The following is a 12,140-nucleotide window of genomic DNA, read 5'->3' as shown; positions in this document are numbered from 1 at the left end:
CAAGTTTGGGGAGGGTCTTAAATAGTCAGAAAAGGCTGGCAAAAGAGATCTTTAATCCACACATGTGAAGCTCATTATTCTTGGTGCCTGAACTACTTCTTAATACTTTTAGGGGGACCAAACAGAATTCTTGTGGTTTGAGGGGTTGAATAATAAATGACACTCTGAATTAACTTTTAACGTTTTAAAAAAACAAACAAAAAAAAACAAACAAAATTTGCTGCAGTGCATTTCCCACTTCCAGGCTGATCTACAGTACAAATGTCACAATGCCAAGTTAATTCCGCATGTGTCAACCAGCTAAATCTGCAGGGGGTTGAATACTACTTGTAGGCACTGTATGTAATTCTGCTCAATATTAAGCGATAACACGAATATGGGCTGACTAGCTAGTTATCAAAATCTGCTAATACTAGGGTATGACTTTTTTTTTCCCTTGTCAGTAAATTTGTTCTTAAGTTAAGCTATATTAAAGTCCTGAAAATTGCCATTGTAGTAGGCTTATCTGTAATGTTATTCATAGGGATAGTCTGTTTTTTATGTTTTTTTTTTTTTTTTAATTGTAAAGGACATATTTTTGTATTAAATATTCTCCCAACCTTTTTATATATCAGTACAGTTTACCTCTGCACAGTGAAATGGTTTATTCTATCAATTTAGTCCTATGTAATACTCCACTAGCCAACTTAATAGAGCTAAACATGACTTCAGTCAGCAGAGCGAATCACACTTTATCAAGTAGTTTGACAGTTTTTGGCATAATGTAACCTCTATAAAGTTGCAAATTGGGCGTCGAGCACTTGGAGAGGTTATGGCCAACAATTTATACACAAATGTATTAGTATTTATTCCAGAAAATGTTGCGAAGTTTGGTTTTATTTGTACTTGCCCATAAAAGCCCTTGCACTTATGCTTTTACAGCCAGATGTTGGCTATTAAGATTATCCTTTAAACCAAGGGTGAGGAACCTTTTTCTGCCAAGGGCCATTTGGATATTTTTGACATCATTCAGGGGCCATAGAAAATGATCAACTTTAAAAATGATCCTGCTACATTTGGTCAAGCATTTAATTAATGCAACTGTCTGTAAAGCCCTGTGGAATAAGCGAAAGTGATCAAAGCAAAGAATAGCTAATAACTAATTCACCCCTAATGAGGTCAACTGCTTCTTTTTGGTGTAGCTGGGATGTTAGGTGTTATGGATCATGTTGCTACTCGTAACTGCTTTTCCAGGTTTGCGTCAGTGTGGAGCGCATTTGATACTTTGATAATAAGTTTTGTAAAGAACTCGTAGCCATGTTCAGAATGAAAATGTAGCTTACGCTGCATGTCTCCTCCAGTGTTAGACACCAAGACTGCTGTCACATATACGTGACATAGGCGACACTACGACTGCTGCCTTCATCATAGGAGTAGGATGGGAGTGCAGAGCACGCCAGCTCCAACCACAAAGGATGTCCTGATGCTGTCACTGGCCAGCGTCCAGACGTAATCCAGCTTTGGATTCGCTGCATCAACCCGTACTGCATGTGTATGCTCGCAGTCTTAAGGAAGAATAAAAGGGCTGGCGGCCGGCAAAATGGTGCCGATGGCCCAAGCACTGTGGTCCCAGGGACCAGAGGAAATGACATCTCGGGCCGTAAGCAGTTACCCACCCCTGCTTTGAGCCATTCAATGATTGATTTTCTATATGATCATTGTTTACACCCTACAGTGAAAAAAAGTGATTGTTGTGCACTAAATAGAAAATCTGGCTTGTTTTCACTCTGTCCACTGGGACTCTTTTAGACTTACACTTACTGTTATTTCATGACGAATTCAGGAGTCCCTTTATCATCAGTCAGGATTACTATGATGGGTTACACATACAGTACAGACCAAAAGTTTGGACACACCTTCTCATTTAAAGATTTTTCTGTGTTTTCATGACTATGAAAATTGTACATTCACACTGAAGGCATCAAAACTATGAATTAACACATGTGGAATTATATACTTAACAAAAAGTGTGAAACAACTGAAAATATGTCTTATATTCTAGGTTCTTCAAAGTAGCCACCTTTTGCTTTGATGACTGCTTTGCACACTCTTGGCATTCTCTTGATGAGCTTCAAGAGGTAGTCACCGGAAATGGTTTTCACTTCACAGGTGTGCCCTGTCAGGTTTAATAAGTGGGATTTCTTGCCTTATAAATGGGGTTGGGACCATCAGTTGTGTTGTGCAGAAGTCTGGTGGATACACAGCTGATAGTCCTACTGAATAGACTGTTAGCTGCTTTTTTCTTGCCATAATACAAATTCTAAGTAAAGAAAAATGAGTGGCCATCATTACTTTAAGAAATGAAGGTCAGTCAGTGCGAAAAATTGGGAAAACTTTGAAAGTGTCCCCAAGTGCAGTTGCAAAAACCATCCAGCGCTACAAAGAAACTGGCTCACTTGAGGACCGCCCCAGGAAAGGAAGACCAAGAGTCACCTCTGCTTCTGAGGATAAGTTTATCCGAGTCGCCAGCCTCAGAAATCGCAGGTTAACAGCAGCTCAGATTAGAGACCAGGTCAATGTCACACAGAGTTCTAGCAGCAGACACATCTCTTCAACAACTGTTAAGAGGAGACTTTGTGCAGCAGGCCTTCATGGTAAAATAGCTGCTAGGAAACCACTGCTAAGGACAGGCAACAAGCAGAAGAGACTTGTTTGGGCTAAAGAACACAAGGAATGGACATTAGACCAGTGGAAATCTGTGCTTTGGTCTGATGAGTCCAAATTTGAGATCTTTGGTTCCAACCACCGTGTCTTTGTGCGACGCAGAAAAGGTGAACGGATGGACTCTACATGCCTGGTTCCCACCGTGAAGCATGGAGGAGGAGGTGTGATGGTGTGGGGGTGCTTTGCTGGTGACACTGTTGGGGCTTTATTCAAAATTGAAGGCATACTGAATCAGCATGGCTACCACAGCATCTTGCAGCGGCATGCTATTCCATCCGGTTTGCGTTTAGTTGGACCATCATTTATTTTTCAACAGGATAATGACCCCAAACACACCTCCAGGCTGTATAAGGGCTATTTGACCAAGCGCGAGAGTGATGGGGTGCTACGCCAGATGACCTGGCCTCCACAGTCACCAGACCTGAACCCAATCAAGATGGTTTGGGGTGAGCTGGACCGCAGAGTGAAGGCAAAAGGGCCAACAAGTGCTAAGCATCTCTGGGAACTTCTTCAAGATTGTTGGAAGACCATTTTCGGTGACTACCTCTTGAAGCTCATCAAGAGAATGCCAAGAGTGTGCAAAGCAGTCAAAAAGCAAAAGGTGGCTACTTTGAAGAACCTAGAATATAAGACATATTTTCAGTTGTTTCACACTTTTTTGTTAAGTATATAATTCCACATGTGTTAATTCATAGTTTTGATGCCTTCAGTGTGAATGTACAATTTTCAAAGTCATGAAAATAGAGAAAAATCTTTAAATGAGAAGGTGTCTCCAAATTTTTGGTCTGTACTGTATATACTCTGCGGATAATAAAGGGCCCACCATTAACCTTCTCCATGCACAATGACAGTATGTGCACGCACATTAGATGCTTTCGTCAGATGAAGACCTACAAGGGCTTCTCACTAAATTAGAATATCAATAAAAAGTAAATTTATTTTAGTTCAATACAAAAAGTGAAACTCGTATATTATATAGTCATTACAAACAGAGTGATCTATTTCAAGTGTTTATTTCTGTTAATGTTGATGATTTTGGCTTACAGCCAATGAAAACACAAGTCATTATCTCAGTAAATTAGAATACTTTATAACAGCTTGAAAAATGTTTTTAAAATCTGAAATGTTGGCTTACTGAAATGTATGTTCGGTAAATGCACTCAATCCTTGGTCAGGGCTCCTTTTGCATCAATTACTGCATCAATGCGGCGTGGAGGCGATCAGCCTGTGGCACTGCTGAGGTGTTATGGAAGCCCAAGTTGCCTTGGTAGCTGCCTTCAGCTCGTCTGCATTGTTGGGTCTGGTGTCTCTCATTTTCCTCTTGACAATACCCCATAGATTCTCTATGGAGTTAAGGTCAGGCGAGTTTGCTGGTCAGTCAAGCACAGTGATACTGTTGTTTTTAAACCAGGTATTGGTACTTTTGGCAGTGTGGATAGGTGCCAAGTCCTGCTGGAGAATGAAATTTTCATCTCCAAAAAGCTTGTCGGCAGAGGGAAGCATGAAGTGTTCTAAAATTTCCTGGTAGACGGCTGCGCTGACTTTGGTCTTGATAAAACACAGTGGACCTACACCAGCAGATGACATAGCTCCCTATACCATCACTGATTGTGGAAACTTCACACTAGACCTCAAGCAGCTTGGATTGTTTGCCTCTCCACTCTTCCTCCAGACTCTGGGACCTTGATTTCCAACTGAAATGCAAAATTTACTTTCATCTGAAACAACACCTTGGACCACTGAGCATCAGTCCAGGTCTTTTTCTCCTTGGCCCAGGTAAGACGCTTCTGGCGTTGTCTATTGGTCATGAGTGGCTTGACACAAGGAATGCGACACTTGTAGCCCATGTCCTGGATACGTCTGTGGGTGGTGGCTCTTGAAGCAATGACTCCAGCAGCAGTCCACTCCTTGTGAATCTCCCTTAAATTTTTGAATGGCCTTTTCTTAACAAACCTTTCATGGCCGCGGTTATCCCGTTTGCTTGTGCACTTTCCTTCCACTCAACTTTCCATTAATATGCTTGGATACAGCACTCTGTGAACAGCCAGCTTCTTTAGCAATTGCCTTTTGTGGCTTACCCTCCTTGTGGAGTGTCAATGACTGCCTTCTGGACATCTGTCAAGTCAGCAGTCTTCTCCATGATTGTGGAGCCTACTGAAACTGACTAAGGGACCTTTTTAAATGCTTAGGAAGCCTTTGCAGGTGTTTTTGTTAATTATTCCAATTTACTGAGATAATGACTTGTGTTTTCATTGGCTGTAAGCCATAATCATCAACATTAACAGAAATAAACACTTGAAATAGATCACTCTGTTTGTAAGGACTCTATATAATGAGTGTCACTTTTTGAATTGAAGAACTGAAATTAACTTTTTGATATTCTAATTTAGTGAGAAGCACTTGTATATCTCAGTTGAGTCAATCATGCATACACTCACTCATATCAGTGTAGATTGCTATATTTCTGACAGCAGGCTGAAATCTGTGTAAACCCATCCATAGCTTCTATTTCCAAGAACTTCCATCTGGGTCTTTCCAGTAACATTATGAAATTCATAACTAACCTTTATTAACAAAGCGTATTCTTGTCTCCAGGCAATCTATGACCTCTCTGAGCGGCCCGCTGCAAGTAGTGCCTGACATTGATCATGTTACCAGTCCGGAGAGCTCACAAGAGGTAGGAATGAATGGAGCATTTATCTAGTCTTGGCTGGTAACCTTAATATATACCTTGTGGTTTCAGGTTAAAGGTCCTGTTTCACTTTCTTCTAGATTAATGACCCGATTCTTGCTTGAGTTCCTGCCTGTTTACCACAGATAGGGAATATATACCGTATTTTTTGGATTATAAGACACACTTTCTCCCCCCCCCCCCCCTGAATTTGGGAGGAAAAGGAGGGTGTGTCTTATAATGCGAAGGTATGGTATTTTACCTGTGTGTGTGTGGGGGTAACAGATGCAGGAGGTTGGCTGCGGCAGGAGCGGGTAGATGTTGTGGGCCCCGTCCTCTCAAAAGAATTCAGCGGTGAGCGGAGGTTCCCTCTCCCGTACATAGCCCTGCGGTGGCCTTTGGGAAAATGGCCGCCAGAGCATGCTCAGATGGGAGAGGGAATGTCCGCTCACTGCCGACTTCTTCTGAGGATGGGGCCCGCAGCATCGCCCCACACCCGCTGCCAACCTCTTGAAGCAGTGACCCTGGCTCCACTTCCGCCACCCCCCAGATAACACGAATTATAAGGCGCACCATTTTATGTAAAAAAAAAAAAAAAAAAAAAAAAAGGCAAAAATGTTTTTTTTTTTTTTTTTTTTTTTTTTATCCACCACAAAATTTAGGGTACGTCTTACAAATATATCATATTTTACAGATTGTATGCTGTAGTGTATAAAGCTAAGCATATAGACTTGTTGCTTGCCATTAGAAAGATGCAAAATTTCTCTTTCAAATTTCTGCAGTTGTGGCTGAATTATTAATTTGGGCTGTTTATGTGGTATGCAGCAGAAAAGACCACCACCAACCCTTTTTCTACAGAACTACCTCTCACAGCTCTCGGTGCCTATCACAGCTCTGAGAACAGAAAGAAACCAGGCTATGCTCTTCTGCAACTCTCCTTCTTTCCTCTGTCTTGTAATTTTGTGAACAGAGTGCCATGACCTGCTGTGATAGCTGTTCAACATGTAAAAAGTAACCCCCTGTTTAAAAAGTAAAAATGAAAACAAGTGTTTTTCAAACCCTAAGTGCATGTTCACACATTGCGTTTTTGCTGCGGAAACCACAGCGTTTTACAGTACCAGCAGAATGAATGAGATTATTTCTGAAATCTCGTGCCACTTATTTTTTCCTTGCAGATTTGAACCTACAAAGCTTTTTTTTATTCTTTAATCTCCAGCATGTCAATCTTTTCATCGTTTTGCTGCGTTTTTTACCTATTGAAATGAATGTGAAAATAAATAAATAAATAAAGCATAAACGCATTTTTCATTTATTTTATGCAGCATTTTTCCTGCCAACACTTAGTATTTGCAGCAGATTTTTCTGCTGCAAAAACCAATGTGTGCACATATCCTAACCAGGGTTAGGCTTAGGGTAATGGTTTCACAAAATAGTCACATTCTAAAGAAAAAAAACCCCACAAAAAATATACATGGTCATATTACTTTTATTCTATCATTGTAATATATTTCATTATATTGCAGTGTAAAATTGACATCAGAGTAAGCTTACACAAGCTTATGGACTCCTGTTCACATTAAAGGGGTGGTCCAGTTTTTAGTAAGAATGTCTGTAAAAGATTATATTGTTATACAATATACAAATATGTACTTAAGTGGAACCTGCCATTGGGATCATGCTGCCTGAGCAGTAGGCAGCATTAATCAGGCACTTACTATGTGATAGCGGCCACGAAGGTTTAAGTTTAGGGCTACATGGCGACAGTTCTCAGTAAAGTCATGTGACAAATCATCTCTGCACCTTGTCGGTTTGCTGTCGCACGGCAATTTTAGAGATGTAATTTTTCTGTAAAAAATTTTAAAAAGACATTGCAGATAAGTCGCAGTTGCATGTGACTTATGTTATGGGCAGGTGAATCATGTGCAACTTGAGACCTACAGAAAATCCAACACAAATGTGTTACAAAGCGACACTGATTTCATTGTCCCACTTCATGTGTAGCCCTAGCCTAATTCTGAAGCGCTGTTTTAGGTTTTGGAGGATTATAATTGAGGGGGCCTGAACGTGGCCCTGAACATTTGGGCATGCTAAGGGTACACTGAGATCCCCTAATCTACATATGTCAGAAAAGTTCTCCCTAATTTTGTTTTCCAAAAAAAAGTGCTTAATACTCTAAATGAATGTGAATGTACAAGAGGTTTAATTTGAGTTTTGGTGCTGACAAACTCTTCAAAGGGAACCTGGCACCAGAAAAAGCGCTATTAACCTGCAGGTATGGGGTTAAACTGCAGGTTAATAGCATTACTAACCTGCCCGGCGCCTGCACTTAGTCGAACGCTGCGGGGAAAAAATGAACTTTATTTTCTCTGTCAGCATTTGGTTTCAGTCACGGGGGCGGCGCTGGGTCTGTAACCACGCGCCCGGTCCTGACAGCTGGCCCTAATGCAGAGCGAGTTTCAGTCAGGACCGGGCGCGTGGTTACCGCCACCACTCTGTATTCTGAGTGATGACTGAACTGGCGCCACCCCGGTTATTTTCTCTCTGCAGCGTTCGGCTATTTGTGGGCGCCGGGCAGGTTAGTAACGCTACCAACTTGCAGATTAACCCCATGTCTGCAGTTCAGTAGCGTTTTATTTCTGGTGACAGGTTCCCTTTAAACAATACTACACCTTTCCTATCGAATGCTGTCAGCAATTTTGAAGGGTAAAAACTGATGGCAAACTTTTTCTTTTATTCCTTCCAACTTTATCACCCTTAGGCGAAGGTAATGGAGGAGTCTTCACAGTATGAGTTTGAAAACTACATGCGACAACAGCTTCTATTGGCAGAAGAGAAAAACACAATCCATGAAGCCAAGAACTTTCCTCAAAAACGTCAGTTTGGGAATTTCCCCCCAATAAGGAGACTGGGGTATGATGCCCAGGCAATGAGCCCTTTGGACGCTGCCATTTTGGCCCAGCGATACCTCCCTCCCCCGCACCTGTCTCTTCCCAATGCTCACTAACCATTTTTTTTTTTTCACCTGGATCTTTGTTTCTTTGGAAAAAATCATGGACTTACAAGTGGATAAAACCTTTCAGTAGTGAGAGGCCACATGGTGCTAACCCCCTTTCTTCCTTTACAGTCGCTCCCCTTATTCCAGTTTGAAAAATACCATTGCACATATGCCCTGTAATTATTCCCGCCCCATAATCCTATAGCAATACACTTTCCAGCACAAGAAATATCACCTAATGTAGCAATCTTCTGTTTGACAGGGTTTATTTGTTTGGGCTGTTCTTGGCTGCATACATAGCAGGCTCTGCGCTGCAGCATTAAGTATCAATAACTGTATATTCGTCTTTCCCTGGTATGTTTTATCCCTTCTGCATCCTCCCATCTTGTAGAAAGAGTTTTTTGCAATCGGCCTTTTTTTATATATATACATATAGATCTATACATAGACATTAAATCTACCTCTTTTTTTTAGTAGGATTCCACAAAGTTGAGAATGGAGCATTAGGAGGAGTCTACTGTGGAACAGATTTGTCTTTTATTTGCTATTCGTTCATAAAGTCGTCCTCCTTATAAATAATGGGGAGGTATAATCTAAATATTGAGTGTACATATATAAATATATATATATCCTTATATAGAGATATATATTTGATATTGAATATCTGCTGGATTGCAATATCCTTGTTGGAAGAATAAGCTGTGTTATAACCACCAGGCTTATAACGTCCCATATTCTCTACGCCTGCAAGCAGACGTATGCTGTTTTGTTTGTTTTTCTATAATTTTTATCCCATTTTGGTTTTCATATTTATTGGTGTGTTTTCCATATTTGTCACAGTTCCATTGTAAAGCACGGTAGGATTTGTTCTGCATGCTTATCTAGTGTGACAAACTGGATGGATGAAGATGAGCTGATGTGTCCTGTATGCATAACATATATGGCACCCAGCTCTACTGTATGGAACAGCTAGATCATGCTTAGGATGCTATACTAACCTGAGTCCAGTAGATTTGGACCAATTATCTGCAGGTTTCTTTTTTGGTTTTTCTAAACCTACTTTCCACAGCGGTATACAGCAAAAGTTTTCAGGAATCACATGAATACGCCATGGACTTTGATAGCTGCAGCCAGTGTAGGCAGTAGACTAGTGGGCCGAATTGGGGACTCTGCGATGGAACGGCAGGGATGAAATGGGTGGTTATATTCAATTTACCTATTTTAGCAAAGTTACTGCTTGTTTGAAAGTTAAATTAATTTGGAGATTCCCTTTAAATTGCTGACCATTAACTGTGCATCACCTTATGCTCACTTAAAGGGAATGTGTCGCCCCCCTGGGCGATATCGTACCTTTTACTATGGCCATACAGGGTGTATAAAAGTAAATCTATACGTGCCTGTATGGCCCATATCCGAGGTCTGATTGCAGAGAAAAGCTCTTTAATCAATTCTTTTTTCCACAGGCTTGACTTCCGGGGGACGCCAAGCAATCCCCTCCTATCTGCTTATTATTCCCCTAAATCCCCGCCTCGCCGCTTAATTATCATATTCCCCCTCCTCCTGCACGTCACAGGGCCCTGTGACATGCACTGTGCCCCCTGACTTCCGGGCATGCGCAAAGCCCTGCTCACATAGAGCGTGTTTTGCTGCATCCCTGCCCGCCTCTGTGCACTGCGCCGCAGGGGTCACTGTCACTTTCTGGCGCCTGCGCAATAGAAACCTGCGGCGCAGTGCACAGAGAGACTGGCCGGGATGAAGCAAAGCGTGCTCTATGTCAGCATGCGCTCTTTGCGCGTGCCCGGAAGTCATGGAGCACAGTGCACGTCACAGGGCCCTGTGACATGCAGGAGGAGGGGGAATATGATAACTAAGCAGATAGGCGGGGATTGCTTGGCGTCCCCCTGGACGCCAAGCGTGTAGGAAAAAAGAATTGATTAAAGTGCTTTTCTCTGCAATTAGACCTCTGCTATGGGCCATAAAGGTATGTATAGATTTAGTTTTCTATAACCTGTATGCCCATAGTAGAGGTCTGATATCGCCCAGGGGGGTGACAGATTCCCTTTAAACCTCTGCCCTTCCCTGGTTAGTGCAGCTTTCCTCACAAACTAACCAGCACTTCGGTCCATAAAATGGCTGTTGGTGGAGAAGCATGTGACCAGATCAGTCACTCGGCCTCCTCCAATTGTGAAAACGTCTCTCACAAGAAAGCTGCTTTTCCGTTGAAGGAGGGTGATGTACAGGTCTGGTCACATGCTCCTCCATCAGCAGCCATTATAAAGACAAAGTGGTCAACCCTTTTAATTTGTCTGGTAAAGAGGTTCACAAATAGCCAACTTTTGTTTTTTCTTCCCCCTAAAATATATTTTTTTTCTGTAGAGATAAGTGTATGATGGCTGAGAACCCATCGAACACTATAACAGAGATTCACAGCCCTCCGTTCATTCAAAGTTCCTCTTATTCTGATGGTCTAGTTAGAAGGGAGTGGTGGTCCATCCTTCCCCCCCACTGCTCCATTTAGTGTGTATGGGCATGTACAAACAGATGAGTGTTAGGCTTGGCTGTTTTTGTTAGCCCTGTAGATTTTAAACGGAGTGGTGGGCACACATTCGCCCTCGTGATCCATTCGGTCTCCTCCTTACTGCAGTCAGGCAGTGGTAATGAATGAGAATCTCACTGTTGTAGTTATCGGTGGGCCTTCCCAACAATTGTACTTATCTTTCAACCATCTATCTGATATTAATGTCTTTTTCCTAAGAATGGATCATTGATATCGTAGTCCTGGAAAACCCCTTTACATAGGTATAAGGTGCAGTTCCAGACATAGTACTGGATGACTGTGGGTAGAAGAGGGTAAGCTGCACTTTTCTATCCTCAGTTTGCCTACGTATAATGGTCTTTTATATTTTTATGGCTCCCTATAAGATTTACATTTATGAATTTCTGTATATTACTCCATTATGGCTTACCATAATGTCAATAAGAGCATTCTAGAATATATTCCCATACCCAGTCTGATAGCATGGCTGAAGGTGGCATTAATTGCTATATTAATAAGTTATACATTTGCCTCCTTGAATATTATGCCTCCTCTATATGATGCATGTGTGAATGTTCTTAATCGCTGGGAACGTACTGACGAGTAGTGATGAGTAGGCTCCCTACTTCTGCAATGCTTCGTTCTCATGTGCTAATAGAGATACCTATATAAGGCACCTACACATTTGTCAGAACCACATATGGAGGCCTCTGAACCACGGTGGGAGTAATACCTTGTATTCTCTTCCTCTTTCACAACCTCTTTATTTTATGAAGGGGTTGATTTCAACTACAGTCGCGAAGATGGGAAATGAGGATGACATTTCTCCATAACTGAGCCATCACCAATGCCGTTTTCTTGCCACCACATATTCCCAGTCCCAGTTGTGCTTTTATTTCTATCCCTTTGCATGTGACCGGACAGTGGCACACGAGTGCTAGGTCTTGCCCTACCGTTCCGAACTATGAATTCTGTATATTTCTTTTTTTTTTTTTTTAGTCTAACATTTCATTGTGTGGTGTGTGTGTGTGTATATCATTTGCTGAGTAGTTTACTGGGTTATGCTAACATGCATCTTTAGTCGCTAGAAGGTTTAATGTTAAGCCTTTGTTTTTATATTTTCCATTCTGTGAGCATTAATAATTTCATGATATGTTGCTGTAGGAAAAAGTCCGGTTCAGTCACTACATTATTGTGATTCCAAAGCAATATCTCTTACACAGGCACCTTCTGAA

At 41.6% G+C, this 12,140-nt stretch overlaps 1 protein-coding gene across 3 annotated transcripts in view; it reads left to right on the top strand.

Moving 5' to 3' along the window:
* Positions 1-9,790, top strand: part of STK40 (serine/threonine kinase 40) — a 43,081-nt gene extending 33,291 nt beyond the window's left edge. For 2 of the 3 annotated variants that reach the window (XM_073665903.1, XM_073665904.1), the window contains 2 exons: positions 5,299-5,380; positions 8,133-9,790. In XM_073665903.1, the coding sequence (XP_073522004.1) occupies positions 5,299-5,380; positions 8,133-8,378 (328 nt within the window). In that variant the 3' untranslated portion in view covers positions 8,379-9,790. The remainder of the gene's footprint in view (positions 1-5,298; positions 5,381-8,132) is intronic. The other variant, XM_073665902.1, reaches the window with a different exon arrangement.
* Positions 9,791-12,140: the final 2,350 nt, after the last annotated feature.

Source organism: Phyllobates terribilis, unplaced genomic scaffold (assembly GCF_046119375.1).
Source record: "Phyllobates terribilis strain yellow unplaced genomic scaffold, ASM4611937v1 Scaffold_2__4_contigs__length_985480577, whole genome shotgun sequence".
Lineage (NCBI taxonomy): Eukaryota > Metazoa > Chordata > Amphibia > Anura > Dendrobatidae > Phyllobates > Phyllobates terribilis.
Note: the sequence above shows the minus strand (reverse complement) of the source record. Positions and strands in the feature narration are given on the sequence as shown.